This window comes from Salmo trutta, chromosome 32 (assembly GCF_901001165.1).
Source record: "Salmo trutta chromosome 32, fSalTru1.1, whole genome shotgun sequence".
Taxonomy (NCBI): Eukaryota; Metazoa; Chordata; class Actinopteri; order Salmoniformes; family Salmonidae; genus Salmo; species Salmo trutta.
Genome location: NC_042988.1, coordinates 6,467,061 through 6,487,865, shown reverse-complemented (window position 1 = coordinate 6,487,865; position 20,805 = coordinate 6,467,061). Strand labels below are relative to the sequence as shown.

General features: G+C 44.2%; 1 protein-coding gene across 2 annotated transcripts; it reads right to left on the bottom strand.

Moving 5' to 3' along the window:
* Positions 1-3,514: 3,514 nt before the first annotated feature.
* On the bottom strand, positions 3,515-9,726 carry LOC115170920 (GTPase IMAP family member 8). 2 transcript variants are annotated; one of them, XM_029727299.1, is made up of 4 exons: positions 9,523-9,726; positions 8,464-9,405; positions 7,533-8,117; positions 3,515-5,601 (listed from the first exon to the last, which is right to left on the bottom strand). In XM_029727299.1, the coding sequence occupies exons 2-4, from the start codon at positions 9,260-9,262 to the stop codon at positions 5,525-5,527; spliced, it is 1,461 nt and encodes a 486-aa protein (XP_029583159.1). In that variant the 5' UTR covers positions 9,263-9,405; positions 9,523-9,726; the 3' UTR covers positions 3,515-5,524. The 2 variants fall into 2 exon arrangements, with proteins under 2 accessions (XP_029583159.1, XP_029583157.1); XM_029727297.1 differs by having other exon boundaries at positions 8,464-9,726.
* Positions 9,727-20,805: the final 11,079 nt, after the last annotated feature.

Sequence of the window (20,805 nt, the reverse complement as noted above, 5' to 3'; positions counted from 1 at the left end):
CATGCAAACGTTAGGGTGGTGGTGGGGGAGGTTGAGGTATAGAGACCACATCAACACAAAGACAGAAAGGGTAAGGTATAGTGGGTGTTCGGAACTAAATTTAAACCACAAATGCTGGCAAAAACATTGGATCAGAACAATCCTGTTATCAGCTCAATAGTGCTGAGCCATAGACAAAGGAGAGCAGTTCAGTATCCTCTACTCACCATAATCTCTGTGTACGGGCAAGAAGGCCTCATCACCATTCAGTCCGAATTTCCTTTATTTTGTCCAGCAGATCCAAACTGCGGAACTCAAGCCCTCCCATCTGAATGTGCTCCTCAACGGCTGTGTGGCTCAGCCAAGCCCGGCAGGTGAACAGCACCATGGTGTGGAACCATGCCTCTTGAGGTCAGTGACCAAGGACAGCACCAGGATGATGGTGTGGGTGTAAAGCTGCCTCTATTTGAGGAATTATGCTTGTCATGTGATTTGTATATGCTTTCCTATTGGTCTGTCTGAATGAATTGTTTGAGTGTTCTGATTGGTGGCAGAAGTGGCTCAGCAGAAAGCACCTCCACCTGTTCCTACAAAATGGTGGCACATTTCCTGGAGCAGCAAAAAGGAAAGACAGGGATGGAGCTGTTGCTGTCTCACACTAGACCTATGGTAGCTTGCGAACTTCCATTCACGGAGGACATCTTCTATATACAGTCTCTGTGTTAGCTGTAAGTATCCGGAGTACACTTGTGTTTGGCTGTGTAGACAGCGAGGTCATTCTTGTGTTTGGCATCTATTGTTACATTTAAGGGGCTTGCCTATTTATTGCATGTGCACTTCAGTCTGAAGACCTTAGGATATTTCATCCTTATTGATTACAGTGTGTGCTTTGCTGTGCCGACTAAGATACTTTTAAGACTTGAACATTGCATGTAACCACTAAATTATTGCAGTAGCCATTTTGTGCTTTAGACTGAGACACTAACTTTCCTTTTAGGTGCGATTCCAAGCACAGCCCTGTTTGTACATGATCTTTGTAATAAAACTATTTTTGATAATCCTGTGTTGCGTGTTTTCCATTCCGGTACCCAGTTCAGGTCTCGGACCCTGCCCTATCCTAGAACCTGTCGTGGTTATATGGCGGCTGGGCTGGAGGAGGGTGGCCCTTTGCTTCATTGTGCGCCTCACAGAAACCCAGTTCCAGTTGGGGGTGTCTACTATGGTGACCTTGCCTCCGACCACATCAGCCTGCCTCCTCAGGCTCTGCTCCATCTCTGTCCCCGACTAAAAAGGCCCTCTGACCTAAGATGGTGTTCCCATCAACTTTTTTCCACTCTTTTCCAGCCCGACAAAGCGCAAAGATCATCCGGACCCTCTGCGCCTTCTCCCTCACCCTCCTCAACCACCCTCCTTGCCTGCTCCTACTCCTAGCTGCAAAATATCAGCCTTGGTTGTCTTTAACCAGCTCCTCTGCCTTCTCCAGAAGCTCCTGAACCTGTGTCTTCACCATATTGTCATCCTCACTCTGCCGTGTGTTACTATCCAGGCCATGGTATCTGTTACCACACCTCTCCACCAGCCACTGAAGGGGCTCCCCAGCTGTGATGAACTCATCCACAAATGTTCCTTCAGGTAGCTTGTCCACCCCAGTGAAGAGCACCTCCAGGCCCCTCCTCCTAGATGACCCATCTGCTTCTCTGCAGCCTTCCTGTGGCCCTCTGAAGGGCTGTGACACGAGGACCCCCAGTAGAAGCGTGTGGGGCCCTGAGGGGCAGAGTGTGGCACTGACACACAGTCCCTCCTCTCTTGCCCTCTCTGGTGGGCCCCGGTAGCATTATCTGCTGAGTCACGGGGTGTAATCCAGGGTGGGGTGTCAACTACGGTGATCCGCCTTCCACAGACCTCCCCGTAGCCAACGGTGCTGTGGACAGTCTCTGTCCCAGTCTGGAAGACCTCCTCACCTAGGATGGCATTCCCTGTAGTTCTATTCTCAGCTTCTGGCCCCGCCAGCAACCGGAGCCGGTGCTCCAGGAGATGACAGATGGATTCTCTTGTCGGAAACGACAACAACAACAACCACTGATGGCTGTTTTCACTCTTCATTTGTGCTCTCCACAGCAGGAAGGTAGTCAGGCCTCATCACCAGTCAGTCTGAGTTTCCTCTGTTAAGTTGACAGCAGATGTTGGGATTGTGCAAGAAGGAGTGCGGATGGATACCTGACATTCAGAAACTAAACTCAATTAAGGGTACCAAATTCAAAGCCAGAGAAGACTGTATCCATTTTGACTCTAGCCTGTTGTTTTCTTTCTCACTCCCCACCTCCCTTCTCCTCCCAGTTCTTCAGGGGATGGTCTCAGTGTGTTAGACTGTGTAAACAGAGAGAGCTCCACAAGATGCTGGCAGTCTTCTTCTTGGCTCTCACATTCTATCCCATCTCTCTGACTCCTCCACTCTCCCTTCCTCTTTCTTTCTTCCTCCCTCTCTAATGGTCTTTCCCTCACATTCCCGGAACTCTCTTGTATCTCTTGTCATATTCAGCCTTAAAGAGAACAGATTGTACACAATGCAGACGGGAAGGGAACACAGTGCAGCTCTTCTCTGGAAAGTGACTTGTTATTCAGATGACGCATATTAGGGAGCTGCTCCCACACAGAAAACAAAATGTCGCTGAAGACGGTGGGGGCTGGTTGGAGCAGGACTGGACTGAAGTTACAATGGTTTTCTGTTAGTCCTGGTATATTTGACAGATTCTTCATTGAGCATGCAATAGTCCCAAGTACTAGGCTTAATCTGTGTCCGGGAAACCAGCCCCTAATGTTTTAAGACTACACACTCATTACACATATCACTACACAAGGGATGTTATGATACCAGCTAGCTACCCTACTGATGTTGTTGCGCACGCTATGTCTAGGTGTCCTAGGCCTAGCTACATGGGCTGTAACCTGATTTTTAAATGTGCATTTATGTGAGAAGTTAGAGTATGTGGACCGTGTTGTACACATGTGCCCAGGACACAGCAAACTTACCGGGGTCCAGAGCCAGCTCCGTTTTGACCCCTTAGTTGGCCAGCCCAAGCAGATTATTGACTTGTTCAGTTCATGGTGACAAAATAAATAAATATATACAAAAGTACAAAACTAAAGCTAACACAAAACAAACACTGCCAGGCCGAGAGGCTTGTGGCCACCTTTCTCTGATTGACGATAATCTTAATTGCCCGCACCTGTGTGCTTATCAAGGCTTCCTGGCAGAGCACAGGACCTGACCCGGTTGGGGATTTAGCGTGGTAGTATGCTGTCCACCTACTATGTCAGGGTTAAGCAACCGTGGTCCTGTTTTTTATTTAACCGACCTAGAGGACCAGGTGTGTTGAATTTAGGCAATCACTAAACTGATCAATTAACTAAGTAGCTCAGTGTGGTGCCCAGTTGGGATAAAATCCTGCAGTGCCTGAGGCACTCCAGGAACAGGGTGGCCCAACACTGTACTAACACTAAACAACCACCCCATATCGTAACAAAATACAGTACATACAGTGCAAAATGCTTTAATGTACATGTTTCCATGAATTTCAGTGCAATTGAACATTCACATAACATCATGTGCATGTATTTTTAAATATGTGTACTGCAATGCACTACTAGATAAAACAGTCAGTAAAGCATTTATAAGTGCCAGATTTGCGATATTTAAAATAAAATGATAATGTTAGATTTCAATAATACACGGCAGTGCTGTTACAGAACATCCATTACTACATTCCAGTTTAGTATTGTTCTGACGACACAAACCAAAGCCTGATAAAATGATAAGATTGATGTGATTATTTTAAGAGTGCCGTTTATCTTTAGGATCCTCACCACACATGCATTTATAAGACAATGTATTCATAATGCGTAGTTGCATTTTCAATTACCATAACTCCTTGAGGGAAACAATGACAACTGGGTCGCTCTTGAATTGCAGTGGCATTTGGGGATTTTGGAAACGTCCATTCTCTAGATTTTAAATATTTAAATGTATTTGGGTACATCTTCCCATTTCAAATCAACTAAAAGGGCAGCTTAAAGACTTTAAATAATTTCTACCGTTATGATAGAATTGTGCCACAGTAGGAGTAGTATCACCAATGATGGTAACACCAATGACACATTTTAGGTAAATTAGGATTTTCTTAAATGGAGGCCATAGAAGGTAAAATATTAAGTCTTTAACCCTTTAAAAATAATTTACTAAAGTGATATGATGAATAATTTTGCTCACAATATAATTGCCCTTCATTCCCATTTCAATTGAGGCAACCACATCAGGTGAGGCAACCCCATATCATAGTCATGGTAAGTCTGCCACATTATATGCCAAACGGCCAACATGTATGGAATTATATATGGTTTAGTTGCTAATTGATTACATAAAAATGTATCTTGAATGTTGGCTGTATGGTATATATGAGGGAGGTGTGCCCCTTTCTGTCCAATGAGGTCATTAACGAGAAAGAAAATCAGCAAGTAAAAACATAGTCACACTTCAGAATAGGGAACACGTATTGAGGTGCTATGCCCTTATTAGTCCCAGCTTGAGATAGTTTCTTGTGTAACTTGATATTTATTAACAATAAATATGACTTTATTATAGCAAATAATGAGGTTATTATTACATGCCTTATGTTTGAATAACAAATAACTTAATTAAGGCCTAATATATGGCTAATAACACATAATAAAGGCCTTATAAGCTACTTATATACATACTTATAAACTAGAAATTAGTGGCTCATATGTGTACCTTTTAAATAAACTGTCACCCTTGTTTGAATTGTTGTTATTAATTGGCCCAAGGCTGCATCCTTCGTGGGGGACGACATGTTTACTGTTGCCTTGTATATCTTTGTAATGAGTATTGAGATCAGCTTTAATATTGCATAGAGATTGTGACTTCTATCAATGTAATTATTTGCATCATTTCCAATCCCCCATATATTTTTTGGTAAATATATATTTTTATTATATACATTTTTGTTCTTGGCTGTTGATAGCCTTCATTTGTTTTCATTGAACTATACAATATTTTGTTACTTTCTAGCATTCAAAATAATAGATATCTCTTAATGCCCAAAATATGTCACTACAATGTGCTTGCATTAAGTACTGCATACAGTTTTGCAGTATAAAGGACTTGCATTATGTTTTATCATTGATAAACAGTTCAATATAAACAAAAACATGAATGATGTGCAATTATTTGTCCATTTAAAGCGTTTTTCATGGTTGCAAAGGCGAGGGACGCAAATGCCACAGCAATTCAAGAATGACCCAACTACTTTGAATATATGTACAGTCCCTTCAGAATGTATTCACACCCCTTGAAAAAGTCAAGGGGTGTGAATACTTTCTGAAGGCATTGTATGTGTTATTTCATTTAATTTCCAGTGTAATTCTACACCAGGACACTTTGAAATGTGAATGTTTTGGCTTGGGGTGTGAGAGCGTGTCCACCTTACAGTGTGTAAGCATGTGTTCTTGGCTACTCTCTCCCTTGTCACTACTGGAGCTGGCATCCTCTGCTACAGTCCTCTTCAGGGCTGTTGTTCTCAGATGACTCAGGGCTTTCTTCATCCACTGTCAAACACAAAAGAACCCAATTATCTCTAAACTTATTCTCTAAGGGGGGGGGGGTTTAGAATGTTAAAATAATTTGATAAAATATTGAATTTGGGCTTTACTACTATAGCCCATAGAAACACATTGAATAACACATGAATTAATGGCAAAAAAAAGACTAGCAAAAAACAAATCATAAGGAATAACGTTTTGAAGTGTCTGTCATATATCTAGGATATATAAGAAACCTCAGGAAATATGTTATTTTTTTGGGACATATATTTACCCCTTTATCTTTGTTGGCACAAAGCTGCCTTCATACTTCCCTTCGTTTGTATGGGTTACCTTCAGATGAGTCCCATGACACTTGTGGGGGTTGTAGAGCAAACGGAGAACACCATCTAGTTCGTGAGTTTCCCCCTTCCATACAGTCGTCATAATAGTTAGGCCAAACCGTTCGGATACCACAGACGTTTTCGTGAGAAGAATGATTTTTGGGATGTCTCATGGTGTGACAAACACCGCTGTAGCTCGGCCACCTTCCACCGCAGATGTGGAAGGCCGACATGGGTGTAAGCGGTGAATTGAGACACATCCCATGCAAAAACTGATATTTCTAGCTTAAACTGAAGGATTTTGATGTCCCGAGACAGGATTCTGTTGAGGCACAGATCTGGGTAAGGATACCAAAATATTTCTGCAGCATTGAAGGTCTAAAAGAACACAGTGGCCTCCATCATTCTAAAATGGAAAAAGTTTGGAACCACCAAGACTCTTCCTAGAACTGGCCACCCAGCCAAACTGAGCAATCGGAGGAGAAGGGCCTTGGTCAGGGAGGGGACCAAGAATCCAATAGTCACTCTGACAGAGCTCCAGAGTTCCTCTGTGGAGATGGTTGTCCTTCTGGAAGGTTCTCCCATCTCTGCAGCACTCCATCAATCAGGCCTTCATGATAGAGTGGCCAGACAGAAGCCACTCTTCAGTAAAAGGCACATGACAGCCTGCTTGGAGTTTGCCAAAAGGCACCTAAAAGACTCTCAGTCCATGAGAAACAAGATTCTCTGGTCTGATGAAAACCAAGATTGAACTCTTTGACCTGAATGCCAAGTGTCACGTCTGGAGGAAACCTGGCAACATCCCTACGGTGAAGCATGATGGTGGAAGCATCATGCTGCGCCAGGGACTGGGAGACTAGTCAGGATCAAGGCAAAGATGAACGGAGCATAGTACAGAGAGATTATTCATGACAACCTGCTCCAGAGCGCTCAGGACCTCAGACTGGGGCGATGGTTCACCTTCCAAAAGGACATTGACCCTAAGCACACAGCCAAGACAACGCAGGAATGGCTTCTGAATTTCCTTGAGTGTCTCAGCCAGAGCCCGAACTTGAACCCAATCGAACATCTCTGGCGAGACCTGAAAATAGCTGTGCAACAACGCTCCCCATCTAACCTGACAGAGCTTGAGAGGATCTGCAGAGAAGAATGGGAGAAGCTCCCCAAATACAGGAATGCCAAGCTTGTAGCGTCAAACCCAAGAAGACTTGAGGCTGTAATCACTGCCAAAGGCGCTTCAACAAAGCAATGAGTAAAGGATCTGAATACTTTTGTAAATTTGATATTTCATTTTTTTTTTATACATTTGCTAAAAATGTCTAAAAACCTGTTTTTGCTTTGTCATTATGGGGTATTGTGTGTAGATTTGATGAGGGGAAAAAACTATTTAATCCATTTTAGAATAAAGAAGGAAAATAACTATTTCATAGATTTCAGAATAAGGCTGTAACGTAACAAAATGTGAAAAAAGTCAAGGGGCCTTAAAACTTTACTGTATAACAAAAAATGCTTGACAAAAACAATCATAACAACATATATGAACTTCATCCAGAAGTGAATTAATGACAGCAGGGAAAGAAGAGAGCGGTTCAGTATCATCGGCTGTCTACTCACTCTGTATTGGCAAGAAGGCCTCATCACCGTTCTCTCTGATCATTTCCTCTATTTTGTCCAGCAGATCTGAGATGTTCCTTGTGTCCTTCCCCGGCATCTTGCTGTCCACCACGTGATAATAGTTCCCACAGTATTCCAACAACCTGTGGAGCTCCCGCCCTCCCCTCTGAATGTGCTCCTCGACGGGCGTTCGGCCTAGCCAATCCCCGCAGCTGAACAGCACCATGGTGTGGAGACACGCCCTATCACCAAACAGGCCCTCCAGGTGGGCCTCCAAGGTCCGCCTCTTGCGTGAAGTGAGGGTAGAGATGATGGGCAGCACCAGGAGAAGGGTGTGGGGGCCAGGCCGGAGGAGGGTGGCACCTCGCTTCGACTCCTGTCTGACGTGTTTGGGGGTGCGTCTGACGGAGAACCAGTCCCAGCCAGGGGTGTCAACGATAGTGACCCTGCGTCCGGCCACCTCAGCCTGCCTCCTAAGGCTCTGCTCCGTCTCTGTTCCAGACTCAAAGTCCCGCCGGCCCAGGATGGTGTTCCCTACAGAACTTTTTCCCACTCCTTTCCAGCCCAACAAGAGGACCCTCAGCTCTGGAAGAGACAGGGAGAGATAGAAAGCTTTATAACATGTATGCTATTTATTAAAACCTTTGAACTTTTAGGAACTATTATGCCAAGTATACAAAACTCTTAGAAAATAAGGTTATATTTAAAAAGGTTTTTCAGGTGTCCCCATGGGAGAACCCTGTAACAACGTTAACCGGTGTTATTACATTAAACCCTTTGAAGAACCCTTTTAGGTTCCAGGTAGAACCCTTTCCACCGAGGGTACTACATGGAATCTAAAAGGGTTCTTCAAATGGTTCTCCTGTGGAGACAGCTGAAGAACCCTTTTAAAACCCTTTCTTCTAACAGTGAAGCAATAAGAGCTGGTCACCTCTGGGAGGCCCTCCGACCATCCGCAGTCTCTGCCTCTCCCTTTCCTCCCGCTCCTCTCTCACCCGCCTCTCTTCCACCGCCTTCCTTGCCTGCTCCTCCTCTAGCAGAATCAGTTCGTTTACTGCAAAATACCAGCCATGGTTCTCCTTAACCTGCTCCTCTACCTTCTCCAGCAGCTCCTGAACTTGTGTGTTCACCGTGCTGTCATCCCCACTCTGCTGTGTGTTACTATCCAGACCATGGTATCTGTTACTACACCTCTCCACCAGCCACTGAAGGGGCTCCCCAGCTGCAATAAACTCCTCTACGAACGTCCCCTCAGGTAGCTTGTCGACCCCAGTGAAGAGCACCATGGTGGACCTCCAGGCCCCTCCTCCTAGATGACCCAGCTGCTTCTCTGCTGCCTTCCTGTGGCCCTCTGTGAAGGGCTGTGACACGGGGACCACCAGCAGGAGCGCGTGGGGCCCTGGGGGACAGAGGGTGGCACCAACACAAGGTCCCTCCTTGCTAGCCCGCTCTGGCGGGGCCCCGGTGTTATCATCCTCTGAGTCATGGGGTATAATCCAGCCTGGGGTGTCAACCACAGTGATACGCCTCCTGCAGACCCCCCCGTGGCCAACGGTGCTGTGGACAGTCTCTGTCCCAGTCTGGAAGACCTCCTCACCTAGGATGGCATTCCCTGTGGCGCTCTTCCCAGCTCCTGGTCCCCCCAGCAACAGAAGCCTACGCTCCGGGAGATGACAGATAGGTTCAACTGTCGGTGATGACAACGACTGGCAGATGTTTGGACTCTCCATTTGAGCTCTCCAAGGCAGGAAGGTAGTGAGTGATAGATATTGTCCTGTTTTAATGTCTATGCTGTCAGATGGCGAGAGAAGAGAGAGCTATAACTGACAGTAGCTGCCGTTGGGATTGTCCATGGAAGAGTGCAGATGAATATCTGTAGCGAAACATAGAGGAGCAGAGACTCCAGAAGTAAACTCACCTACCGGTACCAAATTCAGAACCAGTGGAGACTGTAGCCATTTTGTCTGTAGCCTCTTGTTTTCTTACTCACCCCTCCACCTCCATGTTTTTTGCCTCCTGCTCCTTCAGGGGACACCGGTAATCTGTTAGATGGTGTATCCTGACCGGTCCACAAAATACTGGCAGTCAAAAAGGTTTCCTCTTCTAGTCTCTCTCCCTCTCATTCTCACTCTCTTTCAATCGCAGAACATTTCACTCTATCCTACCCTCTCTCTCTCTCTCTCTCTCTCTCGCTCTCTCTCTCTCTCTCTCTGTTCCCCCCTCTCTCGCTCTGTTTCCCCTTTCTCTCTTTGTCACTCCTTCTCTCTCTTCCTCTCATTCTCCCCTTTTCTTTCTCCCTTTCTCTCTGTATGTCTTTCTGTCTTGCCCCCTCTTCCCTGGAACTTAATTTTTTCTCTTTTTTTATTTATCTTCTCAAGAGCGAATATTGTGCAGACAGGAAGTTAACACCATGCAGCTTCAGGGAAATGACTGGTCATATTGAGGGGAAGTAGACAAGGGAGCTGCTCCCACACCGAGCACGACATACTGCTGCAGACAGAGACGAAGTGGGGAGCATCGTTGTAGAGAATTTGCTGTGGTTACAGCTGTGGGAAGTATAACCCCAATGCTGAACACTATTTATTATACAGACATTGGAGGAACAGGTGTGAGAGAGGGAGAATATGAGGGAGGAGGGAAAGAGATGGTGATCATATTGAAATACGGTATTAACAAGAAAAGACAATATTTGAAATGCAGACCAGAAATGTGTGGTTTTGTACATTTTTGGCTAATTATAATTCAAACCAAAGAGTCATGACTCTTATGAATCATTTCAGTTTAGCATGTGAGCATCTTGCGCAAGTCTTACAAACGGAACCACACAAAGCACAGCAAATAAGCTTTGCAACAGCTTTACGAGGAGGAAAAATGCATCTAGGCAGCCTAGCGCGAGAGCAACCACTAGATTGAGAGGCTCCCTCTGCAGGCCGAAACAAGCACAACACCCCTTGACTTTAAATAACAATAAATACAAAAAAATCATCATTACAAAATGCCAAAGATAAGGGTACCATAGCTATAACTCACATTCTCCCACATTTCTAGTTGGCAACACAGGGAACTCAAACATAAGCAAAAAACGGTACTATTAATACAGAAAGTATTACCCCTTTTTCACATCAACTATTTCCCTTTTTCTTTGACGTTAGACAAACCAGGAACAACAATAGTAGCCTAATGCCTCTTGACTTTATCAGAAACTTGTCCATAATGGTATATAAATGCATCATAATACCAACCAACCAACCTCTTTTGACCTTGGTGGGTTTATTTATTTAATGTATTATACTGCTATTGTACCAGGGTAACGCACAATTAATAAAGATTGTACCATTTGTCATAATTATGCGTTACTATGGTAGAATGTGACCCATGGTAGAGTGCAGGTTAAAACCATGGTATTTCCATGATCCACATCTATACCATGGTATAAATGATGCAATATCTTGGTCTTATTTAGGTGCATGACAGTACCATCAGACTTCAAAGCTAAAACCATGGTACATTTCCATGATTCAGATCTATAGCATGGTATAAATGATGCAATAACATGGTAATATTTGAATTGTGCAAATAGTATAGGGCCTACCTATCTGAGATTTGTAAATAGATGTAGAGTCGATGTCCGGAAATGGAATTAGCCTAACAGAAAAATCCCCATAACAATCTGTCTAAGCTACAGATATGTTTTTTTCCCCATGGGCTGCGTCTCAATCCACTACATTGGCCTATGTCGGCCTTCCGCATCTGCGGTTGGAGGTGGCAGAGCTACAGACCTGGAGTCAGAAGACATCCAAAAAATTGGTCTTCTCACGAAAACGTCTGTAGCTTCCCAATGGTTTGGGCTACATCACGGGAAGTCTTGTCTGAAGCTACACACTATGACCCCTCTATGCATATCTGTGGAAGAAGGGGTGCTGAGGGTGTAATTAACAATATCTCCATGTATATGTTTGCTACTTTCTATTTAAGAATGTGCTCTGACATGTTGACTGTGATGTAGCCTACTTGAATAGTCACACAATGGCTGTTTTTGAAGTAATCTAAATGGAATAATTCTACACCATCAGCTACCTACCATTGGCCACACTATATGAGTAAAATATGATTTGCATAACTTAAATTCTACAGAAGTCATAAAGTGTGGAGTTGCTCTTCAATCCATTCAATTGGAGTTGAGACATGTTGGATCTACCATTTTTTTTGCGACATGGGCAATGGAAATATTTAAATAACATTGATTTTAAAAGTAGGTGCTTTAGGGTGGCAAGTAGCCTAGTGGTTAGAGCGTTGGGCCGGTAACCAAAAGGTTGCTAGATCAAATCCCCAAGTTGACAAGGTAAAATTTGTTGTTCTGCCCCTGAACAAGGCAGTTAACCCACTGGTCCTAGGCTGTCATTGTAAATAAGAATTTGTTCTTAACTGACTTGCCTAGTTAAATAATGGTCAAATAAAAAGAATAAGCAGGAAAGGGAAAACAAGCTGAACCAACAAGTATGATGAATGATAAGAGAGAGCTCTTAAGCAGTTTGAAGAACTACAAAAAAATATAGAATATTATCAAAGCTCACGATAGGAATACTATAGAGATTTTGATGAATGATAATACTGTACAAGTATTACTGAGTATTATGCTATCTCTCTCAGAATGACCTTCTTCATCCAAATCAGTCAGGTTTCAAGACTGGTCATTCAACTGAGACTGCTCCTCTCTGTGTCACGGAGGCTCTCCACACTGCTAAAGCTAACTCTCTCTCCTCTGCTCTCATCCTTCTAGACCTATCTGCTTCCTTTGATACTGTGAACCATCAGATCCTCCTCTCCACCCTCTCCGAGTTGGGCATCTCCGGCGCGGCTCACTCTTGGATTGCGTCCTACCTGATAGGTCGCTCCTACCAGGTGGCGTGGCGAGAATCCGTCTCCGCACCACGTGCTCTCACCACTGGTGTCCCCCAGGGCTCAGTTCTAGGCCCTCTCCTATTCTCGCTATACACCAAATCACTTGGCTCTGTCATATCCTCACATGGTCTTTCCTATCATTGCTACGCAGACGACACACAACTAATCTTCTCCTTTCCCCCTTCTGATAACCAGGTGGCAAATCACATCTCTGCATGTCTGGCAGACATATCAGTGTGGATGACGGATCACCATCTCAAGCTGAACCTCGGCAAGACGGAGCTGCTCTTCCTCCCGGGGAAGGACTACCCGTTCCATGATCTCGCCATCACGGTTGACAACTCCATTGTGTAATCCTCCCAGAGTGCTAAGAGCCTTGGCGTGACCCTGGACAACACCCTGTCGTTCTCCGCTAACATCAAGGCGGTGACCCGATCCTGTAGGTTCATGCTCTACAACATTCGCAGAGTACGACCCTGCCTCACACAGGAAGCGGCCCAGGTCCTAATCCAGGCACTTGTCATCTCCCGTCTGGATTACTGCAACTCGCTGTTGGCGGGGCTCCCTGCCTGCGCCATTAAACCCCTACAACTCATCCAGAACGCCGCAGCCCATCTGGTGTTCAACCTTCCCAAGTTCTCTCACGTCACCCTGCTCCTCCGCACACTCCACTGGCTTCCAGTTGAAGCTCGCATCTGCTACAAGACCATGGTGCTTGCCTACGGAGCTGTGAGGGGAACGGCACCTCCGTACCTTCAGGCTCTGATCAGTCCCTACACCCAAAGAAGGGCACTGCGTTCATCCACCTCTGGCCTGCTGGTCCCCCTACCTCTGCGGAAGCACAGTTCCCGCTCAGCCCAGTCAAAACTGTTCGCTGCTCTGGCACCCCAATGGTGGAACAAGCTCCCTCACGACGCCAGGACAGCGGAGTCAATCACCACCTTCCAGAGACACCTGAAACCCCACCTCTTTAAGGAATACCTGGGATAGGATTAAGTAATCCTTCTAACCCCCCCCCCCAAAAGATATAGATGTACTATTGTAAAGTGGTTGTTCCACTGGATATCATAGGTGAATGCACCAATTTGCAAGTCGCTCTGGATAAGAGCGTCTGCTAAATGACGTAAATGTAAATGTAAACGTAAAACATCCTGCAGGAAATCCTATAGGAAACCCTATAACTTTATACCTGTTGAAACAACATGAAACAGGTGGCAGTATGTACCCTTTCAGTTTGTTTGCATACTCATATAAGTAGTAGATTGCCTCAATGGCGTTGCCCATGCGCTCACAGATACCATAATTGGAATGATATAGAGATGCTTTCTCTTTCATTCTCTATGTGCTGCCCATGCTAAAACAGGCTTTGGCCACTAGAGGCCTTTATCATTCTTTATGCGTGAGTCCACTGAGGTATCTCTGGTGAGTCTCATCTTCTACCATACATTGCCCTGAAGTGTCGCAAAAAAACAGTTCTTCTCCATGTGACATTTTTGGACAGCAGCTGCACCATGATATATTTGGTAAATCTTCAAGGACATAAAGTTATATATCCTACAGAAAAGGTGATCGTAGAGTGCTGGGAGCATGAACGAGAAGTTTTGGGTGGATGGGTAATTGCATGGAGAGAGAGATAGGACTGATTGGGAAAGAGTTCAGCCCCTCTGTGGTTCTCTCTGTTATCACACCTTGGTTGCTCCTGCAGCCAAGACCTAGGGTGGCTTGAGAGGGTCAGCGCTGGTGAGGAAGGAGTAGATCCAGTAAGTGAGTGAACATTTAAGAACCCAGTACTCTGCTGTCTTGAATACATTCACTGATAATTGATCTAAGGACCTCTAAATTCTAATCAATAATGAGGAGAGACAAGGTCAATCACCAATCAGGATATTACTTTATTCAAAACTTATTAATAAGGAAAGCATAGAGCAATTGCTTCTATAATGATGAGGCTGGTCGGCTCAACACTTCCAAGTGTTGTGACAAGTAGCTCTGACATACGAAGAATACAAATATCTTTTATAGAAAAGATACACCCTTTTAGTCTTCATGACAAACAACAGATGTATGGAATGGGTCACAAGGTGAAACTTGATATATGAGAAAGGAGTATCCCGCAGCCAGATAGCGTTTGCTATGAAGACTCCGATCCCGTTCCTGGTACTTCATAGCACAGAAACACCAATTGTCAACTCCAGATACTCCCATCTCAATTAAAAACCCCTTCTTGACCACACACCTGGACAAGTTCACTGGGGGGAGTGAGCCTCTAGGTCATACACTAGCCCAGGATAGGTGCAACATCAGAGATTACATACAATGGCTCTACTGTAGACACTACCCCACACATCTTTTCTCAGACCTTATCTCCCCCAAGGCCAAAGGAGGGAGTGACTGGCACACAGACATTGTGGAGACAAGTAATTGGTTCCCCATGAATCACACCATCCCTTCACATGGGTTAGAAAAGCTAAAGACACATTCACATATGAAGACAATGTTCCCTCCTGTCCTCTTCTCTTTCTGATATTCTGCATAGCACCAGATACATGTGAAAAACAAGCCTGACTTCTCCCCTCTCTGGGCCCCAGGTGACTGAGCCCCAGCTGAGGGAAGTATAACCAAATAACTTCACAGATCTTCATTGTAAAAGGTTTAAACACTGTTTCCCATACTTGTTCAATGAACCATCTATAATTAATGAACATGCACCTGTGAAACAGTCGTTAAGACACTAACAGCTTACAGACAGTAGGCAATTATTGTCACAGCTATGAAAACTTAGGACACTAAAGAGGTCTTTCTACTGACTCTGAAAAACACCAAAAGAAAGATGCCCAGGGTCCCTGCTCATCTGCGTGAAAGTACCTTAGGCATGCTGCAAGGAGGCATGAAGACTGCAGATGTGGCCAGGGCAATAAATTGCAATGTCCGTACTGTGAGATGCCTAAGACAGTGCTACAGGGAGACAGGACGGACACCTGATTGTCCTCGCAGTGGCAGACCACATGTAACAACACCTGCACAGGATCGATACAACCGAACATCACACCTGAGGGACAAGTACAGGATGGCAACAACAACTGCCCAAGTTACACCAGGAACACACAATCACCTCCATCAGTGCTCAGACTGTCCGCAATAGGCTGAGAGAGGCTGGACTGAGGGCTTGTAGGCCTGTTGTAAGGCAGGTCCTCACCATATTGTTTTGTATACTTTATTGTCATACCAAAACACTTTACAATGTAAAATACAAAATATCTTATAATCTTCCTTCTGGTGGACATACAACATGTTTATTTAAAAAGCAAGATTGATGCAAGTAAATTTGGTTAAAAAAAAGCATACTTTATAACAAAACAAATATCACAATGAAGTTAATTCAAAAAATTGATCTTCCCCTTATGTAAAAAACACATGATTTCACATGGGAATTTCCACATGCATGAAGTGCCCAGCATCTGACCTCCTGGGTGAATACAGAAAAAGAAGAAAGTCTGTCCTGTTGTTTTTTTATGAAGAGCACCTATCTATGCATATGAAGCTTAGTTATGTAAGATAAGCTGTAAGAGCTTTCATCCCCAAACCACTGCAGTGTAAGAACTGTAAAGGATTTGGCCATGTTTCATGTCTATGCAGATGGATGGAGTATACTGAAGAACGGTGTGTAGAAGGACGACAGTTTCAGTTGTGGTGGGATCATGATCCTGAGTTCCTGGAGTTCTCTGTAAGGGTGAAGGAGATTGAGGTGGCAAAAGTTATGGCGACCAATCGAATGTCCTATGCGGAGGCGATTAAAATAATTGAGAAAATAAGTGATGCTAGTGAAGATATGGTAGTGGATGGAATCCTGTTTCCATCCTGCACAGTAGGAAGAGGATGCACATTCTTCTATGATATAATGGGGGTCCACAAACAAACGTTAAAGGTGCATGCCGCCACCTACTGTGCTGGAGTGTGTGGTCAATCACAGTTTACAACATTAGCTCCACATTTCTAAATCCTCCTACCTAACTCAGTACTGGGATGCACATTAAATTGTGCAATCGCCAATATACCATAGAAGAAGAAGAAGAATCTTTGATGCAGCTGAGATCATGGAACGAGTGGAAAGGTCGAGGGTGGAAGTGTCTATGGCTGGTGGTTGGAAGAGCGCGCTTGTTTGAAATGGAAAAGCTCCTCAATAGCTACTGACAAAGAAGAACATCAAGATGATGCAGCTGCTTTACAAGTGGGATGCACTGTTGAACGTTACATCCCGAGGGGTTTGTGCTGATTGTATGGAGATTGTGACAGCCGGTTAAATGGCGTCCCTTAAGAGGGCAAGAACAGCATGTACGTCAGGAGAAGTGCAGTATTATCATAAGGAGACGTATACTTGGAATATGGAGGACGAATGGAGGGAAAAAGAGAGGCAGAGGATGTCGAAGAGAGAGAGAGGATGAGGGTGAGCTTGAGTTGGTTAAAAACGGCAAAATTAAATGGAGATGATTTGTTAAAGAAGAATGGTAGAAAGTGTAAGCAGAGTGAGCTGTATGCTGGATCGAAGACAGGAGGAGAAATGGAAGTGAATGAGGGCGAAGTATCAGAGGTGGTAGGTGTGTAGAAGTTCTCGGAGCCCGAGGCTTGCACCAAGGGTTAGGATAAAGATGTGACAGTAAAAGTGGAACCTTGCCTTTTGGCTGATCCATTTGTAGTTTCAGGGTGGGTGAAAACAGCATTGGGTGCTGTGGAATCGGTGAAGGTAACCATAAGTAGTCTTGTGATAATTGTTTGTGTTTCTGCTGGTCAGAAGGTGCAGGCACTCCATGTTAAATAAATGGGGACAAGAGACATGAATTGTTTTGCTCTTAAGGAGAGGGCGCCGTTGAGAGGAGTGATTACTGGGGTAGCGGTAAATGTGAAAGTTGACCAACTGAAGGGGAAGAGTCCCGGTGTTTGTGATGCTTGTTTGGTGCGATGCAGACCGGGTGGCGTGAGTGGTGAAACAGAAGAGTTGCTGTCTGTCCTTTTGAGTTTTGATGTTGAATCTTTGCCCAACAAAGTGATGTTAGGATATATATTTTTTAAACATTTATTTAACTAGGCAAGTCATTTAAGAACAAATTCTTATTTTCAGCCTAGCAGTGGGTTAACTGCCTGTTCAGGGGAAGAACAACAGATATGTACATTGTCAGCTCAGGGATTTGAACTTGCAACCTTTCGGTTAGTAGTCCAATGCTCTAACCACTAGGCTACCCTGCCACCCCATATAAATGATGGCTTATGGGCATATGGCAGCAATGTGTAGGAGGGACGTACCTAGGTGTGAGAAGCGTGCAGAAGGGCATGAGAGAAAGGAATGTGTACCGTTGGGGAAAGTAGTGGTATGTGTTAATTGTAGGGGTGCCCATGGAGATCAGAAATGTCTGGTTTGAGAGAGGCAGGTTGAGGTTTCCAGGGTTAGAGTAGTGCAGAAGTTGTCGTATGCTGAGGCAGTGAAGAAATTAGAGGAAGATGAGTCAAGGGGGAAGGATCCTGAGAGGAGTGGTGTGAGTAGTAGAGCTGTACCAGTAGAGAGGGATAGGCCAACAACTGATATACAGTACCAGTCAAAAGATTGGACACATCTACTCATTCAAGGGTTTTTCTTTATTGTCATCAAGGCAAAGGGTGGCTACTTTGAAGAATCTCAAATATAAAATATATTTTGATTTGTTTAACACTTTTTTGGTTACTACATGATTCCATATGTGTTATTTCATAGTTTTAATGTCTTCACTATAATTCTACAATGTAGAAAATAGTAAGATTAGATGTTTTTGTACTTATAACAATGGTTATCAACTGTATTGCAGGGATGGAATGTAAGTCACAGAAAATTGAGGTGGTGGCAGTTGCAGATAGATATTTGGGTGTGCAAGACTTGACTTCAGAAGAGTTACATAGTGTGTTAAGTGGTGGTGTCCCATCCTTGCAGCCTGTTGGCCTGAGGTAGGACTAAATATATTTAAATAGTGGAGTAGGGTGGTGTGGTTTTAGTGAGTATAGTTTTAATTGTAGGGCATTTGTTGATTTCTTTATTTATTAAGTATCGATTTTTTTTTAAAGCAAAGTATAAGGGAGATATACTCCAGTCTAGTAGGTGGCGGTAATGCAACATTTATTGGATGACAACCGCCGTTAAACCTCATTGAATAATAAGAACTGGAAGTACTTTTGAATTGTTGCTGACTAGACGCAGGCAGTGATGCCAACTTAGCAATTTTGTTGCTAGATTTAGCAACTTTTCAGAGTACCCTGGCAACAAATTGAGCTACTTTTAAAAATATATTTGGAACTTATAGCAACTTTTGAAAAGTGACTCAAATGCTAAAATGCCCACATTTTCCCTCTAAATGACACAAAAACGATTTTCTCTGTCACACACTCAGTCATAACACACGTGCCTGGCTGCAACAGTGCATTGTGAGTGACATCAGCAGCAGTCGCTCAGCTCGTGCACAGGCAGCAGCAGGCCAGCAGCAATTTCAGCAAATTGCAAATCATTGTTGGCTGACTGCAGCAGCAGTAGTATGCGTTCGACGAGACAAACCCAATGAATATAGTTAGTCACAAATGTTTGATCTTGAACAGAACTTACAACATCAATCAACATGTCTCAATCAAAATTGTACAGCCAGATGTACAGAAAAGAGTGGGAGTCTGTACCTGAATTTAAAGGGTGGCTGAAGCCAGTAATTGGGAATGATTGTCGGACATACTGTGCGTACTCCAAATCAGATATGCTTGCAAAAATGTATGACATCAAAAAACATTGTGCTACAGCAAAGCATATAAATAAATCAAAACAGTACAACCCCACAACGCAGTCTACATTACCACAGTTGGTTAAAAAAGTGGATAACTGCAAAGCGTAGAAGCTACTATGGCAATGGCCACTGCAGAGCATTGTTCGCTGCTAGCATGCGACCATTTAGGTATGGCTTGCAAAGCTGCCTTTTCAGATTCTATGGAAGCAACAAACTTCCAAATGCACCGCACCAAGTGCACAGAAATGATTAGGGGAGTACTGGCTCCTTATTTTCTCAAAAGGGTAACATCAGATGTGGGGGATGAGAAGTTCAGTCTCCTTTTGGATGAGTCCACTGATGTCAGTGTCTCGAAATACCTGGGTGTGATGATTCGGTATTTCAGTGCTAAAAAATAACTGTTGTGTCCACATTTCTCGGGCTGGTTGAATTGGAGGGGGGCGATGCCAGATCAATAGCAAAGGGCGGTAGTTGAGTTTCTTGAGAAGTGTAACCTTAAAAAAGAGAATCTTCAGGGTGTTGGCACTGATAATGCGTCCGTGATGACTGGGGTGCACAACGGGGTGCACATGATTTTAAAGGAAGAATGTGCATTGCCCAATTTGGTACTCATCCGCTGTGTGTGCCAGTCTTTACAATTGGCTGTCTGTGCAGCATCCAAAGAAACCATCCCTAGGAGTGTTGAATACTTAAACTTAAACTGGTTTTCGAATTCCCCAACACGGCGCGAGGCGTACAAAGCAGTGTATGCCACCATTAATTGTGGCCAGAAACCCCTGCAGATCACCAAAGTGTGTGCCACACGTTGGCTATCAATTGAGCCTGTGGTAACTCGTATATTGAGCCAGTGGGAAGAACTGAAACTCCACTTTGAGTTGACCAAGGCCAGTGAGCGTTGCTACATGGTGGATGTGCTCCACACCATGTACATGGACAAGACCAACTATGTCAACCTGACATTCTTGAAATCAACCCTGTCCGACGTACAAGTTGCAGTGAAGTCATTTGAGGGAGAGCAAACAGATCCTGTCAAGCTTTTGGACAATCTGGCACACCTCTTAACATCAATTTGCAGCAGAGTAGTCAACACTATGGCAAAAATTGATGTCCTGAAGGATGCCATTGAAGGACATCTCAGTCCATCACCATACCTTTGGTACCTTTTCGAGAGCACGGTGTACCAACTCAGTCTTGCGCCAGAGGACAAAAAGGTCATTCGGAGACTACATTGTTGCTTTAAGCAAGGAGCTGCAAGCAAGGCTCCCAGACAACCTTGAAGTCTTGCGAAACATGGCCTTGTTCAGTGTTAAGGAAACACTAAAGCACAATAAAGGCACCACTGAAATTACTAAAGTAGCTGAGCTACTGGGATACCAACCCCAAACAATTGATAAAATTGTTTCCCAATAGAGAAATTCCATCTGTTTAGGTGGGACTCAACTGAAAATACAGTCGAGTTTTGGAGTGAAGTCAATAACTACACGGACTCTTCCGGGTCAAATCCATTTGAAATACTGTGGAAAGCTGCACTCGCTGCCCTCTCCTTGCCACACTCAAATGCGGAGGTTGAACGGCTGTTCAGC